This window comes from Microchirus variegatus, assembly GCF_963457635.1.
Source record: "Microchirus variegatus genome assembly, chromosome: 14".
Lineage (NCBI taxonomy): Eukaryota > Metazoa > Chordata > Actinopteri > Pleuronectiformes > Soleidae > Microchirus > Microchirus variegatus.
In genome coordinates, this window is record NC_139815.1 from 24,910,674 (window position 1) to 24,937,176 (window position 26,503).

Below are 26,503 nucleotides of genomic sequence, written 5' to 3' on the forward strand. Positions count from 1 at the left end.
GAACAGCCCAAACATGACTCGGCTACAGTCTTTACATTTCTTTTTTATCCGTCTAATCGGACCGATACCGACCGATAACAATTCTCATCCCTAGTTAGTATGTGTTTTTTTTTCTTTACATATAACATATAACAAGTCAATATTTCTTTACAGCGTATAATCTATCGATCTGATGAGATCATATGCATATACATCAGTCAATGATTGACTGGAATTTTGGCTCATTTGTATCAGTGTGTTGAGTTGAGTTAGTGAACAGTGAGCGTTGAAGTACGAGACAAAAAGATAAAGTCAGCACGTACAAAAAGACAGCAGACTGACATCAAGCTAAAACAGGCCTGATAGATGAACGACTGTGAGGTGACTTTGTTTTTGAGATGCTTTCTTTCTTTCTTTCTTTCTTTCTTTCTTTCTTTCTTTCTTTCTTTCTTTCTTCTTTTTTTCCATCTTGCAATTAAAAGACCAGTCAAGTGTTCTTCACATTCATGCACGTGGTCCACTCGTCCTTAGCAGCAAACACTGTTCAGGTAAGTTAGGAGAAGGGTTTTGGTCTCACACAGGGGACAAGGACAGGAGAGTGTGATCTGTCTGTCAAGGGGGTTCCTCCCCCTCCCCCCCCCCCCCCCGGGGGACTTGCGCTCACGTCGGATTGGACGAGCATCGCTGGAGGAGGAGGGCGTGGCACGTGTCGCACACTCGGACTGGTTTCGGCGACGCGGGCAGAGGGAGCTCGTTGTCGGAGCAACCGTTACAGAAAATCTCGCCGCAGTTTCTACAGTGGTGCTGCAGACAAAACACACAGTCGACAATGAACGAGCTGTTGTTTGAGGGAAAATGTACTGTTAATTATGTTATAATTATATCTTTATTTATGAGTTGTCCTTTTAAATGAGTTAGAATTTTGCTTGGTTAGTCATCTCATGACAAAACCATGTGTAGCGTGTATTATAAACATCAACATACATCATTTACGGTGGTTATTGTGATGACTGACGCACTCACACTTACTCGCACTGGTTAGTTGAAGCTAAATTCCTCAATTCCTAAATTCAGTTCAACTCCTGAGAGAATGTTTCTGCCTCTGTACCTCAGATAGAGTTTTAAGGCCAAAACTGTGTTTTGTAAGAACAGACATTCTAGAACATTAGAATAAATTGTCATTATCTGGTGTCATATTCATGGAGGGTTTAACCAAAAATGGAAATATCTCCGGCTACAGCTGAGACTTTAAACTGTTGACGTTTAAATCTGCAAAAAGCCTGGAGAGAACAACTTAAGTAAGGACGCTCCAGATCATTTATGAGTGTCTTTGTGACTCGGAACAGAGCTGATGTGTTACTCAAAATCACTGAATCGGACAATGTAAAAGAAAAACATGTAAAATCCAATATGATTCAAATTCCTTCATTTAAGATACATAATTCAGTAAAATATTTTATAACGGTAACTAATCACCACAAAGCTTGGCAAGTTTTCAAGATTTAAAGATTAGATGGTGATATTGATACTGCATTTTCAAAAAGGAAATATACGGATGTGTAAAACTCGCCTTTCTTCTGGAGATGGAAAACTCCTTCTCACAGAGTTTGCATTGGCTGGCGTCCTTGTCCTTCAGCCAAACCTGTCCCCCCTGAAACAACAACAACAACAACAACAGCACACCGTAAGTATATAAGTGAAGTTCTTCCAATGAAACCTGATCTCAGTGACGATGCTGCTGCTTCACCTGAAGAGCTTTGTTGGCTTCTTTGATGTCTGCAATCTTAAGTTTGGACCTGATGACAAAAAACAACAAAAAGGTCATACTGATTTACCAAAAACGAGGTGGATCACAACTTTTAACCTTGAATCGAGCTTAACAGATCTCATACTTTGGACATGGAGCCACTCTTCTGTCTCTAAACTGTCATTTAAACCCACCTAGAGCATGTTAGAAATCTGGTTTCTAAATTAAGGGTCAAGCTCGGCTTCTTTTATAGAAACAAGTCTTGTTTCTCCCTCAGGTCCAGGAAGCTCCTGATATCTGCAACGTTCTTACCACTACTTGAATATGGCGATGTTGTGTACATGTGTGCCTCTAACAGCTGTCTACAGTCTTTGACACCAGTCTATCATTGTGCTCTGAGGTTCATCACTGGCTGTAGTCGCCTCACCCATCACTGTGAACTGTATGCTAATGCTTCCATGTCTTCCCTGTCTGTAAGACGCGACACACACTGGATGACTCTGGTCTATAAGGCTCTTCTTGGCTCGGTCCCTGCTTATTTAAGCACTTTTCTTCAGAGAACCAGAAGCCACTACGCCTTGCGTTCAAATGACATTTTGCACTCGTCTGCTCCACGTGTTCGGACCGAGATGGGAAAAAAGCTTTCAGTTTCTCTGCCCCTGCTGCTTGGAATACTCTCCAAACTGAACTTAAAATGCCGGCTTTTATTTCATTAGGAGCTTTCCGCTCCATCTTAAAAGACAGACAACAGAAATCCTTTGAACAGTGTCTATGTTCTTAAATTGTTACTGTGATCACAACTGCACTTTATGTTTATCTAGTTGCAATTTTATATTTCAATGTTTTGTTTTGTAAATGTTGCATTTCCTGCTTCTTATTTAACTTTTGATGTGTGCTGCTGCCTTTCTTGGTCAGGTCTCCCTTGTGAAAGAGATCTTGATCTCAATGGGTCTTTTATCTGGTTAAATAAAGGTTAAATAAATAACACAGGGAACATAGTGAACGTACTCGCTGAGTTTGGAGCCCAGTTCCTCCAGAGCTTGTTCTTGGTCTTCACAGATAGTCTTCAGCTGAAAGTTTTCTTCCTGGAGACGATGGAACTCCTGAGAAAAAACAAAACAAAAAAACATTATTAAACCTAAATAAGAGAAAACATGCATCACATTTTTGTCTCGTTTCTGTGTCGTCGTACTTTTTTAAGTCCGTTGATCTGCAGCGCTTCTGTGCTGAGCTGAGACACCGTCTCTCTCTCTCTGTCCAGATCATTTTGTAAAGTTTGTCTCCACTCCCTCTCTATCTTCAGGTCCGTCTCCAGCTGCTGCCTGCAGGAGCAAAACAATCACAAACACGAGTGAGGATGAGGAACAAAAACAGTGCAGAGCACTATAGAGGCTGGGTTCTGTTCTGGGATTAGAAAAATCCCTCTTTGTTCATTTTTCAACTGTTTTATTTTGTTCTTTCATTATTTCAGTCTATTTTTATTGTGTAACCGTGTTCTGATAAATGCCATCTATAAATACATAAACAAGGTTAATGTTTAATAAAGCATTAAAGCACAATTTAATTCAGTTCACTTTATACCAGACATATCAAGTAAAAAATACAATAAAACTATAGCTAATAATAACAACAGTGAGATAAACAGCATAAGCTTCAGTGATTATATCACAATAGGATGACTTTCTTTCACTTTTTGTCGACTCAAGTAACGCAATTATGTCCAGAATTTCTGAATTCATAATGTCTATATTTGTATTAAATGTTTATTTTGCTTTTTAAGCAAAATCAAGAGAAACTATATAAAAAAAAAACTTCTGTTCAAATGTGGATGTTTCATGTCGGTCCTTCAAAGGATTCATAAAATACAGTAATTATAGTAATAGTTGTACATATGTTGGGTGAAGCTGTGTGTGTGTGTGTGTTCTTGTACTTACAGCGTACTGAGGACCAATGAGGGTTTTTAACCAACAAAGTGAGGTAATTTTTACAGAGTGAGGACATTTTGGCGGGTCCTCACTTTGTTTTCATTGAAATCACTTCCTTAGGTTGCTATAACATGTTATACTCAATTTGTCAAAAAAAATAAAAAAAATGTTTGGACAACAGTGTATAGTATGACGTTTTTGTCAAATTATTGACCAAAAATTTTTGGTCAAATTTTTTTTTCAAATTTTGGACGACATAGTAAAGTATGACGTTTTTGTCCTATTTAGGACCAAAAAATTTTGGTCTAATTTTTTTTTTTAATTTTGGTCGACATAGTATAAGTATGATGTTTTTGTAAAATTTTGGACCAAAAATGTTGGGTCATTTTTTTTTTCAAATTTTGGACAACAGCGTATAGTATGACGTTTTTGTCAAATTATTGACCAAAAATTTTGGGTCAAATTTTTTTTTCAAATTTTGGACGACATAGTAAAGTATGACGTTTTTGTCCTATTTAGGACCAAAAAATTTTGGTCTAATTTTTTTTAAAAATTTTGGTCGACATAGTATAAGTATGATGTTTTTGTAAAATTTTGGACCAAAAATGTTGGGTCATTTTTTTTTTCAAATTTTGGACAACAGCGTATAGTATGACGTTTTTGTCAAATTTTGGACCAAAAACTTTGGGTCAATTTTTTTTTTCAAATTTTGGACGACAGCATAGTATGACGTTTTTGTCAAATTTTGGACCAAAACATTTTTTTGTCAAAGATTTTTTTAAATTTTGGACGACATAGCATAGTATGACGTTTTTGTCAAATTTTGGACCAAAAATTTTTGGTCAAATTTTTTTTTTAAATTATGGTCGACATAGTATAAGTATGATGTTTTTGTAAAATTTTGGACCAAAAATTAAAAAAAATCGGAAAAGTTTTCCAGCCCTTTTTGCTCTGGGGCTCCACCTGTAGACATTTTATGGTACTGCAACCAGTAGTTCTATATAGATGTCATTCATGAAGTAGATATTTGTAATTGTGTTGATTTATAAAGTGGAAATGCTGGTCCTCACTTTGTCAGCAACCCAGTCCTCAGTATGCAGCAAGTACAAGAATGTGTGTGTGTGTGACCATGATTTTGGTTCTTACAGTTGTTTCTCTTTGTGCTCGATCTGCCGCTGCAGGCTGTCGGCCTTGTTGGCAAAGTCCAGCTTGAAGCGTCTGGTTCCCTCCTCGGCCGAGGTGCGGTGCCTCTCTGCCTCCTGTAATCTGCACCATTATAACCAGGGACAAACTCAGGACCAAGGAGAGAAAAAACTGGAGAAGAAGGTGAGGGGAGCGAGGGGGGGAAGGGTGAAGGAGTGAAGGCTGAAGGGGTGAATGAAGAAGGATGGTGTTGTAATTTGCACTATTATTACAACATCAGAGTGAAGTTTCAAAACCAGCAGGCAATGAGAGGTGAAGTATGAGGGTTTCAATTAAAAGAACACAAAGGGATGATGAGTCCAAAATAAAGACAGGCCATAAACAAACAAGGACGAGAAAGTAAGAAAACTAACTAGAGCGTCAGAGAATCTGCGGATCAGCAAGCGGAGACTGTCAAATCACGTATTGGAACACTTCCATGCAAAAGTCGCAAATCTGGAAGACACTGTGGCGGAAAGAAATTCTTATATTTGACCATCTCGTTTCAATTTACCTATGAATTCACATAACCAACTTTCCTTTATAGAGTCACACTAAGTTTCACGCTAAAAGCGGGACAGATAAGACACTGTGCGCCGTTAAAGGTCGTCTCCACAGTGAGTGACTCGCCATCACTCAACCGTGGATAATCAGGGTCCTTAGTCAGACAGAATCTGAGATGACGCCCCCTGCAGTTCATATCTGTACTGATCTGTCCTCAACAAAAACTTCCAGCTTAACTCATCCCTGATCCCAAAGCCTTGGTAACAGAAATCTCTCCAACACACATCATCATCATCATTATCATCATCATCACCAACTGGAAAAAAATAAAATAAATGATAGATAATAAAATACAAAACAAAAATGGCTGTAAAAAAAAAAGAAGAGAAAATTCATAGATTGTGAGCAACTGTGTCCTGGAACGATATCCCAGGTAACATTCAAATCTTACACAGTCCAGCTTCTACATCTTCTTATATTGCCATTGTATAGCATACCTGGACGTTACCTTGATTTAAACATTTAAAATTATTATTATTGTCTTTTTTTATCCTTTTAAGTAAAGGAACAGAAGATGAACATCATTTACTACAGTGTGTTTAAATCAGGCTGGAATTGTTCAACTTACTATGAAATATTTAAAGGGAAAACATTTCTAATCCACTGTAGTTGATAAGAGACAACACACACTGAGCAGAAATGGCTGATAATTGACTAAATATGATGTAATATTACAAATATATATAATAAACATTTTTTTTTCTTCAGAAACTCGATAAATGCTGCCAAGTTACTTTACTTTTCTTTGTTTTTTGAGGATCTGTTTCAAGTATTTCATATTGACTTTATACATTATTTTTATTGAAAATTCTGTATATAATTGCACTGCAGTGCAGACATAAAATTAAAGACTGTTTGTGTTGTTCAAAAACTGGCTAGTGAAGGTATTTCTTTGCATTATTTTTTTATCATTAAACTGTTTTATTTTATCAGATGGAGAAAAAAATTAAAACCGGCTAAATATATGGACCACAAAAAAATCAGGATAAATTATCAGCCATCGGCTGCACTGATTTCTGGCATTGACCATAAAAAAAGACTGTGCATACTGAAAAGAAAAACAGAACAAGTAGAAGAATAAGAAGCTAAAACTGTTATTTCATATCTGCATAATTACATGATTGATTATTGAAAAACTGGGCTAATGTAAAGATGCCAAAAACTAAAAAACACAGACATTTTCAAAAACGTCTAACTTTATTTGTCATGGTGGTAAAAGACAGAAGTTGTGAGTTTTTATTGTTTTACAAAGTGAGTTGCAGAACTTTTGCAGAATGTAGAGTTAGAATAAGTCGATCGATTACCTCCTGATACTATCACAAAAGTCAGTAAATACGCCAAAACAAGACACAACATCACATCCAGAAGCTTCCGGGTCTTAGAGTTTAGTAGCAACAGTTCATCTCAGTGACTCTCAGCTTTCTGTTCTGCAGAAACTAAGCACGTGAAAACCTCCGAGTGTCTTTAAAATCAGACTCAACCTCTTCAGTTTAGGTGAATCTTCAGAGGAAACAAAGAAAAAAAAAAAAAAAAACACTACACTGTGTCCTTTAAAAAGATACAGTTTACTGTATTAATCCTCTGAGACTGTAGTGTAGTGAGTTTTAAATGTCACACAACAGTGACGACAAAAGAGCGACGGTGCCTGAAATCTACGGTACATACAGTGACCTAGTTTCCATCGATCTATCACAATTCTTTTTTTTTACCATATTTCCGAAATATTCGTCAAAGAAATTGCACATTTACTGCTGATATTTTGTTCTGAGCGACAAGTTCATTGAGATAAGCGGAACGTGGCTCAAAATTCCAAATTCAGTTTCACGGTAAAAGCATAAGAAAGTGCAACTGTTGTAATGTTATAATCAATGTTTTCTAAGTTTTTATTTACTTTTTAAAAATGGCACACAATCGCGACTCAAATCCCAATATAAATCATGAAAAAAGACCTGAAACCTATTTTAATTTTGAATAGGTAAAATGGTAAGAAATTACTTGCAACTGTATTTGATGCGTGTTATTTAACACATACTCTAAATGACTACATTTGAATAAAAATTTTGGGAGAAAAATCTGCAAATCCTGACCCAGTCCTTCGAGAGAGTGATGTGAACAAAGAGCGAGAGTAGCCGTCAATGCTTCTGTCTTTTATTGTAATATTGTACTAGGAATGTTGTGATTTTCCCAATCATACCTGCTCTTATTTCTGTCGTTGCATCAGTGCAGCGAAATGTGGAAGCAAAAGTGAAATCATCCTTTATTTTGCAGATTCTGTTCTCTGTTGAACACAATGTGCATTTGCCTTTAAATCCATATGCAACTTTTCCACCTGCCTCACAATTGAAAACACATTTTCTGAGTGTTTTTGTAACGCACAAGTCAAGAATGCGATAAAAACCCCACTTATTTCAGGGTTCATCGCAGCCAGTCAGACGCAGGTCAGACGAGGGGGTCTGTGCAGAACAGGCCAGTCTCTACTGTAAACGCTACAGTGACTCCACATATAAGCAGCTCGCTAAATTCATTCTAACTTGAAAGTGAACAGCGACAACAAACTGAGACTCTTAAATGTACAATTAAGAGCCGATACAATTATCGTTCTGTTAGCGATATACCTTACGAGTATAAGTTATGTATGTGTGTGTGAGCATGTGAGTGAGTTAATAAAGTCTTATGATTAAATTCAAATGTTTCTCTAAATTAGTTTGTACAGTACAACTGAGGTCATCTTCAGGCAGTTCTGTTGCCGACTAACACACAGCCTTTAATTAGACTCAAAGTGTTAATTCCTACACATAGGAGCTTATGTTTTTGTCGATGTTTGTCTGCGACCGCGTCCGTAACTCAAAACCTAAAGGACAGATTAGGACGGAATATTCTGGAGAAGGAAATTATACGAGTTTGGTTGTGATGCAGACACTGATTCAGATTCAGGATTTCTTTTTAAACAAATATTAATTAGGGAGAGTGTGTTGACACTGTGGGAAACGGAGAGGCCTTTGAGCAGAGGTTTGTGCTCTCCAATCTCGTATAACATTTGAGCATAATGTGATCAAGAGATCCTAGTGAAAACCAGACTTATCCAACTCTGTTTATAGCCTTGGGGAAAAACTGGCCCATGACGAGCTCAGAAAGAAAGAAAGAAAGAAAGAAATAAAGAAAGGGAGCCTCTTATTGGCTGTTCTAACAAACGACTGCACTTATATGACTAAGGAGTCTAAAGGTGAGACAGACAATAAATGCTTGTCAGTATCTGCAGAGCATTTCAGAGATTATCTCTGGTGGAATATTAAATGAATTGGGGTTGAAATGTCAAACCGAACAATCATCTATTTTTCTAGCAATCCCGCCTACCGCAGCTTCAAGTAAGAAAAGGCGAGATAATTGATTAGGTCGTACGACTGCAATCTAACTACAGATCACGACAGTCTCTACAAATCGCAGCGCTCCGCCGACGTTCACGATCATCGTGTTTCAGGAAGTAAAGGACGAAAACAACACATTCCTAGTTACGTCTGATTCTGCAGCTGCATTTCCACCAGAAAACCATCTAAATTATTATTATTTGCAAAAAAAAACAAAAAAAAAAAAACCCTAAACAAAACAGTGTCCCTTTTAAGTCCAAGTCGTCACTGAACAATCACGGGTGTCCTCAGAAGGAGATGTCCTTCACTAGTTTGTACTGGTGCTCCGTGTCTGCGCTGGCACACTTAACAAATGACATAGCAAGCGTTCTGGTCTGACTTAGCAGGTCCTTATCACTGCACAGCGGAGCAGGGACAAATAAAAAAAAAATCAGGAAAATAAACCAAACATGGAGGATTCAAAAGGTGCAAAATGGATGAATGATGTAAAAGAGGCAAACAGAAGGGAGGCAAGAAGGAGGAGGAAAAGGAAAGAAGGAAGAAAGGATGTCAATACATCAGTAACGACCCCCGGCCGCGGTCACACTAAACACTCGAAGTGACTTTAAACATCAAGCACAGCAGGAAGTGTGAATGAAATGCAGTAAAAAAAGACCAGCATCTGATCATAGACAGCCAGGCTCCCTCTGTGATGAGACTTTTCTCTTAAGTTGAGAGTGATGAGTGAAGGAGAAGCAGAGAAAAGGTAATGTGGTCATAGAAATGAAAACAACTACAGCAGACAAAAACTTCAGGTACAACGTACACAGAGTGACATCAACAACAAAAATCAATACTTGATTTTGAAGTGGGAGAGGTGTTTCTCATCGAGTGTGTGTTCAGAATATATTTAGCTTAATTAAGACTCAAGAAAATAACCAGTAGTAACCAGGGTTTGTGCACTACCATCCTACAATAGCTTTCAGAGCAGCGAAAAAAACATTCACAACCAATCACAAATAGGATGGAACAGATTTAAACCAATGGGAGAAGAAGAGGCGGAGGAAGAGGAGGAAGAGGAGGAAGAGGAGGGATGGACAGTGGAGTGAGGAGGGATCATAAGGTATCACAGAACCAGCAGATCTAATGACTGATGTAGACTGGATGCGTTTAAACAGACTGAGAGAACTTAGCTGCACAAAAAGATCTGAAAATGATCAAAGCAAACATGATTGAGGATCGTAATGAAGGAGATCCTGACAAAGACTAAGTACACATTTTGGTAATGTTTCTATATTTATGTCAATCTTAACAGAACAACTCCTCAACTACGAACACCCACATAAAACCCTTAAGAAGCTCAAACAAAGCCCATTCTCTCAAGACTGGGCATGTTGTTTGAACTGTCATCTACTACAATAAACCTCAAAAAAAGAATGACAGACACTATGCGGCATTGTCAAGCAAAAAAACAAACTAATTTGACTTCAGTCAGTGAGGGTTTCACTTAATTTGCAGATCACAGTAAAAGAGCCTGATACGAAACAACTTAGATTTCCACTTATCCAAAGAGAAACCCAGATTGGCAGGAAACTCAATCTCAAGAGATAAAAAAACGTCCTAAATTTTAATTTACTGATTATTTTGTGTCAGCTTTCCAGGTACTTTCAAGTTAATTTAATACAGAAACCGAATAGAAAGCATGATTCAGATGTGAGGACGTGCTGAGGACACACGTGGGGTTAACTTTCAATTATTGTGTCTTGTGTCTTAACAGATATATAAAGTGTATCTCACCTTTGCTCCAGCTGCTTCATGGTGGCATTGATCTGATTGGTCTTCTCCTCCAGGCGACTGATCATATCGTTCTTCTTCTTCATCTCCTCATCAGACGACTGAGAAATGAGATACGTCTGTCATAAGAAACGATTACAATGTGTGTGTTTTTTTTTTTTAAATCTCACAGGCAGCATCTTACAGTGAGTGTGTTTGTTACCGTACATGCATCTTCTGGTACATTTCTACGTTGATGGCTTTGACCTCGTCCAGTTGATGTCTCAGGCCGATTAGTGTGTCCTGTTGAACCAAAGAGGGTTTAGTCATAAATCATTTGTCTTTATGTTCATCTCCTTCTCATCTTTATAGATAATTACTTTGGCAGCTTTGACGATCAGTTGTAACATTTAGGAGGGTTTATTGGTAAAAACTGAATATATTACCCATTTGTTTGTTTAATATATATGTCAATGTATGTATATCCTATTGTAGCCTTATAATAAACTAAATGTATTCCTGATTTACAGAGCCTTTAATTTTATCGCTTTAAAATTTTTATTTATTATTTTTAATCATTAAAACAAGCTTCTTGATTTTCCAGCTTCTTAAATGTGAATATTTTCAGGTTTAATTAACATTGAAACATTTTTTATTTGTGGACAAAACAGGACATCTGAGAACAGGTTGGGGAATTAACAATCGATATTTTCCAACATTTTCTGACATTTTATAGACCAAACAAATGCTCGAGCTTTAAATATAACAAACCAACATGCCCAACTGACGTGCACTGTAAATAAAGATGGCGCTCACACCACCATCACATCCACCACCACTGATAAAAGAGAAAATATTTAACACAATGACACAGTGAAAATAAGTGTGTTAACTCAGAAATGAACAGGGTATCTTAACATGCAAAAATACTGCTGATAATGAAGCCACTGAGGCTGTAACGGTATGTCACAGCTTCACTACAAATGTCAGCTGGTGGTGTTTATGTTGCAGAGATCTCAGGTTGGTGGTGAGAGGCCTGACGATGGCATCGCTGCCACAGCGACGGGCACAAGACTGACTCATTACTGCTCCGTGTGACCGAGTACAGGCTGGTGCTGTATTTTTAGTCTAAGCCCCAAAGGGCTTGTTATCATCAGTTGTAGTCCAACAACAGTGAAGAGAAACAGGATCGTCGTCCTTAAAAATGCCACTCGGACCTGAGATAGAAGGGATAGTGCTTGAAATCTACCCCTACGAACACTTTAAGGACTTTCCAGGACCAATTTCTTCCAATTCAAGGACAGAATGTGCTGACGGCATAAGGTCGGAGGGCAACTTATAAGAGCAAGTCAGTCTTTGTAATTTTATATGTTGAGCCAGAGAATGTATTTTCCCAGTCATCACTTAATTTCCTCTCTCTTGCTTAACGTTACTCGCTCATTGTTCTGCATAGAATCTTGCGTCAACGGCGAAGAGAGACAGTGGACAGTGTCCACAGCAACGATTGTAATTAGACTCTAATCTACGTACGTCAAGCAATAAAGAGGGCATCTGACATTTACCTAAAGGCCACATTATACTTCTCCGACTGCGTAATGCGTTATCTGTCTGCGTCACCACGTAGACCACTCGAGCCTTTATACTTCTGCGTCGTGGTGACGGATAGGCGCTGCAATTTCCCGCCCGATCAGTAGGGGTCGCTGCGCAAGGTTGTTGGGCTTTTGGCTACAGTGAGCAATGGCGTCCGAGGGAGAAAGACTGTTGTTGTTGAAACAGCGGCCGTTTGTCACTTTTCTGTGTCCCGGAACGCAGTTTTAAGATAATTTGAGGCGAGAAATTTGCCATTTAGAGTCTAAACATGTGCTGTGTGTGTGTTAAGATATGACGTATTTATAGTTCGGCAGCGACGAAGTCGGCGGGGATCAGCTCCGCCTCTGTGGACGCTCGGTGCTCACTGTGAGCCGGCACAGAGCAGCTTCGCTCGGCCTGTCCTGAGGACCAATTGCAGCTCTTGCCTTCTCCGTTGTCCCTTGACGGAGTGACGGACACTTAAAAAATATTTCGTGCAGCCGGAGACGACGCAGAGACTCTACAACAGGTTCGGCGTCGACGCAGAGGACTCTGCATAGCCTACGCAGAGCACTTTACGCAGGAGTATAAATTGGGCTTTAATATCAACTTAACTTTCAATGACCCATGTCCACCCCTGAGTAAGCAGAGTAGACATGTGTTAAACACCCTACTGCTACACACATACAATGAAGGGGTAGGGCTGAGTGCTACAGGCAAACGATAAAATGTCGTTTATGAAATGACTGATTCAATCTTTATGTATGTATTTGAATCATGCACTGTTATTTTATCACTGCTAGTCGCCCATGGACACAGAAATAAAGAGTAAATGTATGTTGACCTGTTTTTCATGAATATCCTTCTCCAGAAGTTTCATGGCCAGCTCCATTTCCTGTTTCATTGACACCTGGACCACCAGCTCATTCTCCACATCCTTAAAAAAAAAAAAAAAAGTGCCAAAATACACACAGTCAGTCATTACACAGTCCGCATGTATGACACAAAACTTTTTTTTTTTGTTACACACAAGCAGTTAAGAGTGTGACCTGTCTGAGTTGACACTCCTCTTTCAGCTGTCTCCGAGCCTCGTTGTACATCTCGTCCAAACCCTGACGAGATTGTTTGTACGTGTCTCTCTCCAATGATACATCGCCCTGGGTTACCTGGGGGGGTAAAAAACACATCAATAGCTTTATTTAACACTTTGTACTAGGGGTGTGAAAAATAATCGATTCTTCGATGCATCGTGATTCTCTCTAGAACGATTCCGAATCGATGCGGATAAGTTAATAATCGGAATTTTAAAAAATTAAATTACTTCGCCTGCTGCAACATTCTGTTCGCTTCGCTCGCTGCAGAGCCAGGGTTTCCCCCAGTGTATTATAAGCCTGGCTCTGCAGCCAGGCATTACCTGCCCCCCCTCCAGGCTTTGTGTTGCTTGTTTATTTATTTATTTATTTAAAATAGATTTTTTTGATACACCTCGGCTTTGTCTATACCAGGGAACAAGAGCGCACGTTCCCCCATGTAATCCGCGCAGCGCACGCTTGTCCAGGTGCCGATTGAAACCCAAGTCACACTATCAAGTCCGTCATTATTATGGTGACATCGTTCTTGTCAATAAAGATGTTATATTTAGGGATGCACCCATAATTCGGCGGTCGACGCACAGCTACAACACTGTGGAACAGCACCTGTTAAACGCTGGAAAGACTCTGCGCAAAAGTGAAACTTGGCTGCGTGCGGCACAGATTATCAACTCCCTGCGACATTCACTTCACAGCAGAGAACATTCTCTCTCTTTGAGCAGTTAACTAAAGACATCAGCTCATCTGATTCATCCGTTATTCCCGTAATTGCAGCGTTAAAGCGTCTTCTTTCACAAAGATTAAGACCACGGAGTGAAAACGATGAAAAGTGCGCCCTGCTCTTCAGAGTCTGCACTTTATCGCGACTGTACTCCAGCCTAGTCATAAAGATCATTATTTTTATGTGGGGATAAAACACGTAGAGAAATGATCCAGTCTGCTTTAGTTATGAAATGAGCGCGTGGAGACGCAGAGGAGCGACAAACGGCGCAGGAGAGGGAGAAGAGAACAGCGCAGGGGCGGTGCGCAGAAATAAAAGGGCCATTTGTCTGCACCAGATGAGGCAGATGTGGGGGCATTACCACTTTCATATTTATGTTGCTTTATCTTACTTTTAAATGAGTAGCAAAGTATTAAAGTAAAAAATTGTTGCATCCAGATGCATCGATAATCGGTTTAGAATCGAATCGTTGACCTCTGAATCATAATCGAATCGAATCGAATCGTGAGGTGCCAAGAGATTCCCACCCCTACTTTGTACATTGTGGTTTTAATTATGAGGCGTACATGTGTGTGTGTGTGTGAGTGACTGTATACCTCTAAATGTTGTTGTGCTTTCAGGAGAATGAGGCTGTTTTCACTCCTCAGCTGCTGGTTCTCTTCCTGCAGTTTAATGATGTTGTTCTTGGCTATGGCTAACTGCACAAACACATATAGAAACAAACAATGACAGAAAATTAGACAGACAACAAAAAAATGTATTGGAAATAAAGATGTATGGCATTTTCAAAAATAACTGGGACAAAACAGTGTAGATTTTTATGACTGCAGCTTTTATAAGATTATCTTGTCATATTCACTCTCCTGCACAGATATATAAAAAGCCAAATCTCACCTCCTCTATGAGTTTGGAGTTGGACTTTTCCAAATTGTCAACTCTTCCCTGGAGACCATGAACTGAGGAGCTGGATGAACAAATAAACAAAAACAGGGAAAACAGAATCAATTCTCTGATCATTTGCAGTCTCACCCAGTTTATCGTGCCGGGGTTATAGTAGTTTTGGAATCGGCTGAAGTGTCATTAACATTCCTGCAATTATTACATACAGCCGTGACAGATGTTATGTATAAGATTAAGTCAGAGCTGAACGTTGTCAAGGAGGGGGAAAAAGAAGGCATGGACAGCAAATCAAGGTTGAGTTTTGTGAGACGTGGAAACTTTGAAAGAAGATCTGTGATGAAACTGAAACAACTAGAGCAGTTCAAAGCTGAACTTAGTGGACTGTGATCAGCTTTTTCAACTCTCACATATGTACATATATTTACTTTAGATAGAAGTAAAAAGGTAGAAATAAAGCACTATATTCAAGATTCTTTCAGACAGATCTTTTTTTATTCTTATTGAAACAAAATCTCTCACTTGAGCTGTCGATTCAGTTCCTCTACATAGTTCTTCTGGTCCAAGATGGATGATATCTGGCTGTTCCTGTTTCCATGGAAACATGCATAAAATAAGACTTCTTGAATCAAACACACAGTGTAGCAAATAAAGTGGGCAGACACTGACAGATCATACCTCTCTTCACTCCTGTAATCGTCTATGTCGTTTTTCAGGTACATGGAGAAATCGATTACGCCAACCTTTAAAAAAGAAAAAAAACAAAAACAAAGCCGTGTTGAAATCATCACGCGAAGGAGGTAGCATGAACTGAGAGGCAGAGTTTGCACGACCACTGATAAGGTTTCGAGCCGTTAGCCACAAAACAAAAGTCGGTCTTCTGAAGACTTGGCTGCACACATTTACAATTTAAATTAAATTCAAATCGCTTTATTTGTCCGCAAAAGGCAATTTAAAGGGTCATAAAAGTAGCTAAACAAATAAACATCAAACAACACCATGCAGAGATGAATAACTGGGATAGTATATACATTCAGCATTAAATAAAACATTACATGCAGTAAAACAAACCTAAAAAGCTCAATTTCACACATGAATGCTCTTAAATACAATTAATATGCATATACTCACTATGAAGTATTCGCTCACCTCATAGAGTTGATTTTGAATTAGATACACACATGCAGTAGTAGCTGTATATTCTGTACATCGCAATAGCACGTCCATATTATTATAATGTCTAGAACTGAAAAAATGTATCTATTAATCAATTACCAAATTAAACATCAATTATTTTGATAATCGGTTTGAAGCTTAAGATTTCTGATTGTTTCAGCTTCTTAAATATGAATGTTTCTTCATTTTTTTGCTCCATATAACAAAGAAATCATTAAAAACTTAATCATTTTGGTTTGTGGACAAAACGAGACATTCGAGAACATCATCATTTTCAGGTTTGACAAACACTGATCAATGTTTTTTTTTAGCATTTTCTGACATTTTACGTGTTTAATCGTGAAAATAATCGTTAGTTGCAGCTCTAATAATGTCTTAGTTTTTAGACAAATGGTCTTATATATGGTTTCAAAGAGTATTTACCTGAGAGTCCAGGTCCTCTCCTTTGACACACAGGTTAGCATCGATGACGTTCAGGCCCACCAGCAGGCCCACGATCACCGCTCCCTCCTCCTCCAGCATCAGTGCCGAGTTCTCATAGAAGTCACTGTGGACAGAAGAGACACAAGATCCTCTTGCACTGTTTCTGTAACCAAGGTTTACGTCTCTACATTTAATTATCATGCGCGTATGCGTACCTGAGGAGGTCTTTCCTGGTGATGAGAAGTCGCAGATAGTCGGCCAGTCGTTTCTGCATGAGCGCGAGACGCAACCAGGCCCTGGCTCTGCCTAAAGGTGTCCTAGACAACACACCAATAACACCAATAACTAAGTTGTGTTTTTTCAGAGAATCTGGAGTGTTGATAGTGAGACATGGGGGGGTGGGGTGGGGGATTCTGTTTTTTTTCCTTTCTTTTCATTTTGTTTCTGTCTATATTTTAAATCTGTGAGCATTGTGAGATGGGAACATAAAAACATCATTATATTTAAAACAATGTCTTGCCATATTTATTGCAACAAAGGGACTTGTTTTAGTAAAGCTGCAAGCAAATTTATTCCGTTTAAGACTTTTCACCTTTACTCCCTGCCGCAACTACCACTTGTCTCATTGTCATGGAATTGACTACAGCTATGTTGTTATTATTATTATTCCATAACATTATGCTAATGAAACACTGCAGGCACGGGTAAAGTATACATTCTCCTGCAGCAAACAGGAGTAAGGTAACCTTTCATTTGGTTCATACTCATTGCTGCAGAAATGCTGACCTGCTTCTCATCTGTTGGTCTGACTCAGCAGCACCAAAGGAAACGTAGTCTGTTCCACCCTCTAAAGCAGCACAACTGTTCCCCATTTTGCTTTGAATTTGATGTGAACTAAATATTACTCACTTGATTTGTGTCTGGAAACTCTAGGTGACAAGTGTGACCAAGTGAGGAAGCAAAGCTTGATATAGAAGCCACGTGAAAGAGTGTGAGAAAATGCTTTGTCCTCTGCAGTTGTTTGCTCTCGTTTAGAAGTAGTACGACAAAACAACGTAAATTAAGTGTTAACAAAGCATTTGATTCACAGGCGAATGTGGGTTACTGCATCATCATATTCTAAGGCCTCAGGCTAGCTTTACACAACAACGATCTGAACACAAACCGCAAAAAAGTGGCGTTGCGTTCCCACTTTTTATTTTGCGTTTGGACGAGCGTCTTTAGGTGGAAATCTGCATGCACGCGGTGACGCTAAAGTGTGTGAAATCTGATGTAGTATGCCTGCCAGATGGCTAGGTGGCACTGTGAAGCAATGCCATACAACAACACCAGGAGCGCGCGCATGCGTTGAAATTTCCTTCGACTTCTCTCTAGTAGCGCAAAGTAGTCCACAGTCGAAAAACCAAAACATTAACTCGGCTTAATTGCTGAAATGACTCCTGGATAGGTATCAGAGCAGCTAAGCTAACTTGACTGATGGATATAATCAGACATGTTTGTCGTTTGTCTGTACTGCACATGGATTAGACCTCAACACGTACGGGAGGATAGCCCGCAGCTCAGAGCGCACTTTTGCGTTTTCAACTCTTTAGACGGGAACGTGACAGCGGAGCGTTTTTAAGATTTCCACTCTGAAGGGTGGGTTCATTTTTTTTTTTTGCATTTTTAAGCCCCAAAAACGCCGTCGCCGTCTAAACGAAAGGCACATCTGATAAAATATTATGTCGGTTTCACCCGGGAGCGTTGTCGTGTAAAGCCAGCCTCAGATTCTGCCTGTCCAGACTAAAAGGCAACTGCAGAGTTTTCAAACTTCTGTTTTCTGTGAAAACAACAGGGTAACTTGGATTAAAGGGAATATCCAGAGCAGAATTTATGTGTTTACGTTTTTTTTTTCTTGTTTTTTTTTTTAAATTTAAATGAAGTAGTGTGTTTTCAAAAAGTTACGCCCCCCACAATTCTTCCTCATCTAAATATGGCAATAGTGAATGTTAATATGGAGGTTTTCAAGTTTCATTTTTTGACACTACATTTTAACCATTGAAACATTCACACATCCATCAAGACCAATATGGGCTTAAGTGTCTTTCCCAGGGACACATCGGCATGTAGACTAGCGGAGCCAGGGATTGAACCCAGTCTAAACGTTCTGGTTGACAATCGTCCCACTCTGCCACTGATCCATGACAAAATGGCACTGGCTCAATTGCAAAATCAAGGTTTCAATCGGCAGTTTATAAACCAACGGGTGGTGTCACTGTACAAGTTACAACTTGTGGTAAATACAGTGTTGCGGGTGAACCTGATCACTGATATTACTGATCGTGATTTTAAAATATATTATCAGAGTATTAACAACTGACTTCAAACTGAGTTTAAACCCCGACCTGACCGATCACATTTGAGGAAAATGTCTGTTCCTACTAAGAGCAAAAAAAAGTCGAAACAAGATGTGTGGGAAAGGGAAAGGTGAAGTGAAAGTAACTACACCTGGTGTTCTCGTATAACTCATGCATGCGAGAGTGTGCGTGGGTGTTTCGGCTCATGTTTCTCCACCAGGCTGTAGCATGTGAGAACAGATGTGTACAAACACACGTTTACTTACTTCAGTCCAGGCAAGTCACGGACAGATGCTGAGATCTCTGCTGCTTCGGGACACAGTTTCTCCACCAGCTCCAGAGGACCCCACAGAGATTTGTTAAAACCCAGAAATGACTTCTTTACTGGAGAAAAGAAAAAGAAGAGGAGAGTCAGGGAGGCACAGACACACACGGTTCTGCTGCTTGGAGCGTGGACACAACAGCCACAAACACACCTGGTACCATTTCAGGCTCGCCGTCTCCTCCTTACCTCTGAGACCGTGTTTGAGACAGTGCTCCATGACAACAAAAAACTGCTGGAGGGGCGGGTAGTCCGAGTCCAGCGTGCGTCCGAAGCTCAGAGCCGACTCAATCAGGCCTTTAATGCTCAGCTTGGCCATGTTCAGCAGGTTGGCTCGTTCCATGGCCATGGGGTCTCGCAGAGCTTTCAGAACAAAAACAGAACATAAACAACACAATGAGAATGTATTGGAAACGAGTCACGTCTGGTTTCAAAGAGAGATCATAATCATTGATCATCATCGTTATTATTGATACATGGACTTCATATTTATTTAATGTTGTTTTTCATGTTTCTATTTGGGGGGAGAGATCAACACAAAATCAGAAACAACATTTTTCTAACATCTTCTTTGTTGAGCTGAAAATCTGTGCCTGACAGAAACAAAAAAAGTGGACACATTGGGTTTGAGACAGCTACCCTGTTAGTTCAAGGTTGTTCACTCCCTTTAACATCTCCATTATAGACATATTCCAGGACCGAAGAGAGTCATTTCCTGTAGCGAAGGTAAGGTTTTTATATGTTCTTCAAGTGGAGCTTTGAGTTAATGTTTAGCCAAACACAAGAAAGGGACAGAACAATATTGAAACACTGCTGAGTTTCCTTGTAATGGCAGTCTGCCCTGAGGGAAGCTCTCAAATAAACACATTACTTCTCCAGGAAGTTCATGACTGGGTGTCCTAGGGCAGCAAGGCCCAGAAGCAACCTGTAACATCCTCGTGTGACACCCACATTTTAAGATTCAATGTGATTACATTTGTGTATCAGCACAATAAAAGAATTCGGGTGAGTTCAGGTGGTGAAAAATCAGCAGTATGTCCAGATGCCCTGGGACTTAGAGAGAAAAGAAAGGATAAATGCTTCATTACAAATCAATGCTGACGTGACTGTCATGTCTATATTAAACCGTTTGAAAAATAAAGACGTTTCATTTTCAGTGACACAAAGACTTCTACATTAATAAACTGGCATATGCACATGGAAGCTTCTGCATATGCTACAGGCAGCAAAATCATAAACTAGGTCATAAAACACACAAAGCTAACAGCACAGCAAGCAACACAGTCAGAGACACTGTTTCCATACAGAGCCAAGTCAAGCTACAGTCTGCTTGTATACCCAGTATACAAGCAGTGGTGCGGAATTGATTTATTGAATGAAGTAGGGCTAAAGCTAACAATGATGTTCCCAATTGTATAATCTTTCAATTGTCAATTAATCGAGTAATCGTTTCGACCATAAAATATCAGAAAATGTCGATCGGTGTTTCCCCAAACATGGAAATGACGAGGATGCACTATCACAGAATGACAGCAGAGATAATCTGCGATAAATCAATAGGCCACGCACAGACAGAAGTGAAGTAATGTCAGATATGCAGAAGTACTGTACTGTACTTCCACTATTCCTGTAACTGAGCGAGATTAACTGACTGATTGTTCCTGAACATTTGGTTAGGAATGAACAGGTTGGAGGATTAGAAACGACAACAATAGACGTCATTAGACCGGTTATCATTAACGAGGGATCCCCCTACACCCACATCACAATGTCCTTAACATGCCCAGAGCGAAAATGAAAGCATGTGCTGCTCGTATAATAACTGGTATTAATTATACATATGGTAAGATGGTAGGAAGCTACAGAGGCAGATGCAATCGGAACTGCAAGCAGATCTTTTGTTGACTGCTGCAAACTCCTTGGCACTGTACTGCTTGGTGGAAACACAGCTATAGTTAAGTATCAAAGGAACAGCTTTAATTGATTGAAGTATTGGTATCAATAATCAGTAACACGATCAGGGGTCCTAGTATTGTCTTTCATCAGGCCCACATTTCTAGTTCTCATATTGGATGATCCCTTTTTCCCAGACAGACCATCCTGTGCTGGTTCTAGGTATTTTGTATTTCATTTTTATCGAACAATGCAGTGGAGTGTGGACCCATGGATATGTTCTGTCGTCTTCTTTATTCGTAGAATTTACTAGTGGGCCACACTGGGTCACACAAGTATGATGTCGCCGTTTGTGTCATCCAGCCTACACATTAATGCTGTACGATTCTGAATAAATATCTAATTGTGATTATTTATTTTTTACCAGGAATGAATGGAATATGATTCACGATAAAAATGACGTTTGTGCAGATCTCTGAGGAACAAAGACGTTCATTTCAGTCCATAGAATAAGATGTGTACAGTAGAGCTGAAACGATTAATCGATGAATCGATTATTAATCGATTACTAAATTAATCGGCAACTATTTTGATAATCGATAATCGGTTTGAAGCTTTTTTCATGATTAAAACAAGATTTCTGATTGTTTTAGCTTCTTAAATGTGAATATTTTCTTTGTTTCTTTGCTCCACATAACAAAGAAATCATTAAAACTGAATCATTTTGGTTTGTGAACAAAACAAGACATTCAAGAACATCGTCATTTCCAGGTTCGACGAACACTGATCAACGTTTTTTAACATTTTGTGACATTTTATGGACCAAGCGATTCATCGATTAATCGAGAAAATAATCGACAGATGAATCGATTACAAAAATAATCGTTAGTTGCAGCTCTAGTGTACAGATCAAGAAAGTAATTCATCTAAAATTATATTCTGACACATTGTGGCTTGAAAAAGTATTGCGATTTCGGTCAAATGTTAATTATTTGTTCAGCCCTGTTACACACAAGCAGATCTACTGTTTACGCCATATCAAAACCATACTGTAGATCAGCAAGACTGATATCAGTATCAGTATCGATAATGGTGTCATTTTGGGGCCTATTATTATTATACTCCATGGGGCCCTGAATGTCTAGCTTCGCCCCTGCAAAGAGGTGACAGACACACTACCTTGGACGGTCCACTCCCCGGGCAGAGACGCCCTGTGCTCGGACACTTTGGGCAGGACGTGAATGCTCCCTGAAATGGTTTCGGATGCTTTCCTGGCCAAAGCGAAGATAGGAGCCTGCCACCGGCCGTCAACACCTCCGCCGCCGCCGCCTCCTCCTCCTCCTCCTCCTGCTCCTCCTGCTGCTGCTGCTCCTCTCATTGTGCTGCCACTGTTAGCTTTGTCTCCAGCTCCACACTTCTCCTCCTGCAACCTCAGTATTCCAAACACCTGAGTCTTCTCTTTGCTGCTGTCCGCCTCAGACAGAGCCAGGTCGTGCTCGGCGGCCGATGCCATGTTCACGTTCCCCTGAAATGTCCGTAGCTTAGCGAGGGGGTCCGTGCGAAAAAAAACACACACACCGGGGCTTTTTGTTCGCCGTTAACGGGCTACTACCTTCGGTACACACCGCTCAGCCGGAGACCATTATGGAAAACGTCGGCACGAAAACAGCCCAGTGAAAGCGGCGGCCACGGCGTTGACAGGTCCAGATACTGGGTCAAAAAATATCCACCGCCGAACCGCTCGAGAGCCACGGACGTAGTCGTCGGTTTACATGGTCAACGTTAGCGGCGGCGACGGAACCCGGGGCTCGGTGACTTCGCCGTTTCGGTTCATTGTGTGGTTACGATGTGTTTACGGGCAGTTAGACCAAACCGACAGTCTGCTGTTCCCCCCGGAGGGAGGGTGGGAAGGAGGGGCGGTGTCTACGGTTCACGAGACACACAAAAGGCAAGCACTACGTCATGATCGTAGGCGGCTGTGTTGTGGATGTGCTGCCCCCTGCTGCTGGAAGTCAGAACAGCACCGCCCAGGTTGAGCTTTTAGAAACAAAATTGTGGGTTGTTTTTTTCCCCCATGGAATTACCTCAGAAAAGCCGAATAAAAATGGTAATGTATTAAATTTAGAGTCTAATTGTTTTTTGTGTGTGTGTTTTTTCCCCCCAATAATTTAGTTCCCTTAGGCTTAGAATAAACCATTTATATACCTATAACCTATTTACATCGTTTTCAAATGTGTACATACCACCATATTATATACATATACTGCCATATTTATTTATACTCATGTCAATCCATAACCTGTTTATTTTCTGTTTCAATCTGTACATACTGCCATAAATACCATTTCACCTACTTATTGTTTATAATCGCATATAAAACATAAACATAAACATACAAGTAGAAGAGCAGGGGAGTAGTCACAGTACAGGCCTACGTATCTCTGCCAGCAATTTTAATGTTCTTAATATTTTTTATAGATGCATAAAAGCTCAAACAACCGGCGAAACGCAAACAAGCCCTTATGACGACTCTTTGCACCAAGCCTGATTTACAAGCACTTCAAACTGGTTTGTAAGCACACCATCATATCACCATAAGACATTTTTAAGATCAGGGTTATTCATTTAAATAGTAATTTGTCACTCACCTTGGCTGTAGGCTAACCTCTCCATGCTCTCACTGTGAGTGATTCCCCAGCGGTGGAGACTCTGAGGGGAGTACATGACTGTTGACACTCTCCTCTGTCCACTGCACTGCTTTTAGAGAGGTCAGCAGATCAAATAGTCCCCGGGTGTGCTGCTCCCGTTTGGGATTTTGCTCTGATGCGATGTGATGTGATAGGGTTCAAGCCAAAGTGACCCTGCCTGCTAGGCCGTGGTGGACTAATATTATGAGTTCCAGTTTGTTCTGGTTTAGCCGCCGTGTCTGGATGTGCCGGACAGTGACTGTCTGGAACAGAAGACACGGTGGAGACAGGAAAAAAAGACAGTGAGATTAATGACGAGTCCTCATTATCAGTAAACAACTCAGGGAATACACGTGCTTCTGGCATACCTCATGGCTTATTAGGAGGCAGGATCACATGTTTGACATGAATGGGAAAGAAAAAGGATTTAAGTGACTTGTAGGATTTTCACACGCAAACATCTCTAGAGTTTTACAGAGATATACCAAAAATAGGCAAAAATACCCAGTGGGCAGCAGCAGCAAAAATGCATTGTTGATGCCAGAGATCAGAGGAGAACGGCCAGACTGGTTTGAGATGATGACAGAAAGGAAACACTGACTCAAATAATAATAATAGATGCTTGCTTTGCTTTGCCAAGCAGGGACTAATAATTATGCAAAGTAAAAAGAAGACTGTGTTTAAAACCCTGAAGCAGAAAAAGCAGTTATACAAGGTGTCCTGTGTACCTAATAAAATGGCCGGTACATGTACATGGCAAACCCGGTCTCAGACCACAGTCACACTTCCTACATATTCAACTCAGTTCCTTAAAATAATGTGATATGGAGGCGGTCATCATTTCTTTTTCTCCTTTTACAGACCTAAATCACACTGTCATCAACAATACACACCAAACATCCACCAGAGGGCATTTTAACCCTTTTTCCCTGAGTGACAGCTCATGAGAAATGAAACCAGTAGATCTCCACTTCACCATGTTGTGACTGAAAAAATAAAAAAGTCTCCAACCACAGATTTCAACTGTACAACGTAACATCACACAGCGAGACAAACTGTTGTAGCACTGACCGTTTAGTTTACCGCTTCACCTCTGATTTCCTCTTTTGTTTTTCTTTTCCTGCTTCTCTTCGCCATCGTCTCTCTCTCTCTCTCTCTCTCTCTCTCTCTAATAGCTTAGGGCTGACCAGAGTCATATGACCACTTTCTTAGAGATCTCTACAATCCTCTCACTGAATTTACTAAGTAGCCGTTTCCTCTTTTTCTGCCTGTTTTCCCCCGTCCTCTCTGGCTTATTTGTTACACTTGGTGAAGAGCCCTCACACATTTACCCGTGCGCTTCTTCATGAAAGTATTACTCTGCAGATTTGACTGGAATCTCTGTAGTACACATAGAAAAGATAGATACATATTTAATTGATATTTTATTTAATGTCTTTTGTATTGTCAATGACGATTTCCTGCTAAAATAAAGGTTATACTAACCAGTAATCATAACAATTGTGCATGTGTTCTGATTCGTGTACATGCAGCTGAAACCGTATCCATTTCGAATGAAAAGTCATTGAATAAAACAGCTTTCTCAGGCTTTTCTCTCTGCATCATTTCTTGATCTCTGCTCCGCCTCGTCTCTCAACTCCCGTCTCCTCTCCCATCATCTCTGAACCACACCTTAACAAACACCAAACACCACTTCCAGGGTGGTGGTTGTGTTTATGTCACATGACCGTCTGTCTCGGTCCCTGAAGGTGCACGCTCTCTTCTCGTGACAGACAGCTGGAGCGACAAACCAGCATTCACTATGCAAACCCCCATTCCCACCAATAAGGGCGTGATGCTGTTTCATTGTAGTAGCCAGCCTCTCATTCTGCAGCAACGCTTGGAAGGGGAGTGTTGCTGTGATAAGACATTTATTATGAAAACTTTTTAATAAATCAAAGTCAGTGGATGATACCACAACACATGCAGTGCACACAATCACACCATCGTCCCCGTCTGTGTTCCATCATCATGCAGTTGTTATGCAGTTGTTGCAACTCACCATCAGCAGGAAACAGAGTAAAGATTCTTGATTTTGCAGTTTGCAGTCAGCAATTCATAGTCCAAGTCTGTGAGATCTGGTTTCTATGTTTCAGCTCTGCTAATCATGTTTGAAAATGAGCCAAGATGAGATTGATAAGTGTCCGGTCCAGTAGCAGCTACAGGCAGCAGAGATGAAGATGTCTCACAGATGTCCAGTGATAAACACATCAGATGGTAACATATGTCTCTCTCTCTGTCATCTATCCATCCATCTATCCATCTGTCTGTGCTGCTACTTCATCATGCACTTCTGCAGTTCTGAGGCAAAAAAAAAAAAAAAAAGCCGGTACACACTGTGGAGACATCACCAGCAGAAACCACAACCATCACCCCACACAGCATCCAATAACAAGAGAGCAGGAAGAGAGAGAGAAAAGACAGGGGGAGGGGTTAGGGAGTAACACAGCAAAGAGAGGAGATGGAGAGGAGGGAGGTGGCTTCAGTGGGTGTAAATTCAGTGAGATGATGGAGTAAAAAACACAACAGGAAGGGGGCGCCCTTACACACATTCATTTGGTGTAGGCATGTGAATGAACACACAAATATTGTTTCATGAAATTTACTAATAACAGAATTTAAGGAGGTATTTGAGAGATATTTGAACGTTGGACATTTTCTGACATAAAGACTGACGTGATCAGGACCAGTCGTCTTCATGGAAAAAAAAAAACCTGGTCCTAATGAGGCAGAGACAGAACCCCATTTTGAGAAACTGGTTAAGTTTAGGTCCTTACTGATGCAAACACATCTTTGCAGCACCATCTACTAATCGTTTAATACCTCTGACTGACT

At 40.1% G+C, this 26,503-nt stretch overlaps 1 protein-coding gene across 1 annotated transcript; it reads right to left on the minus strand.

Annotated features, from left to right (window-relative positions):
- Positions 1-639: 639 nt before the first annotated feature.
- On the minus strand, positions 640-22,250 carry rufy2 (RUN and FYVE domain containing 2; the record flags this gene model as incomplete). Its single annotated transcript, XM_083901062.1, has 19 exons — positions 22,122-22,250; positions 19,239-19,412; positions 18,994-19,111; positions 16,607-16,708; positions 16,392-16,515; positions 15,471-15,535; positions 15,315-15,380; positions 14,790-14,859; positions 14,492-14,593; positions 13,133-13,249; positions 12,928-13,020; positions 10,743-10,817; positions 10,539-10,636; positions 4,798-4,917; positions 2,919-3,048; positions 2,735-2,829; positions 1,727-1,775; positions 1,550-1,630; positions 640-783 (listed from the first exon to the last, which is right to left on the minus strand). Exons 2-19 carry the CDS (start codon positions 19,396-19,398, stop codon positions 640-642), a joined length of 1,809 nt encoding a protein of 602 aa, XP_083757188.1. The 5' UTR covers positions 19,399-19,412; positions 22,122-22,250.
- Between the last annotated feature and the right edge of the window lie 4,253 nt (positions 22,251-26,503).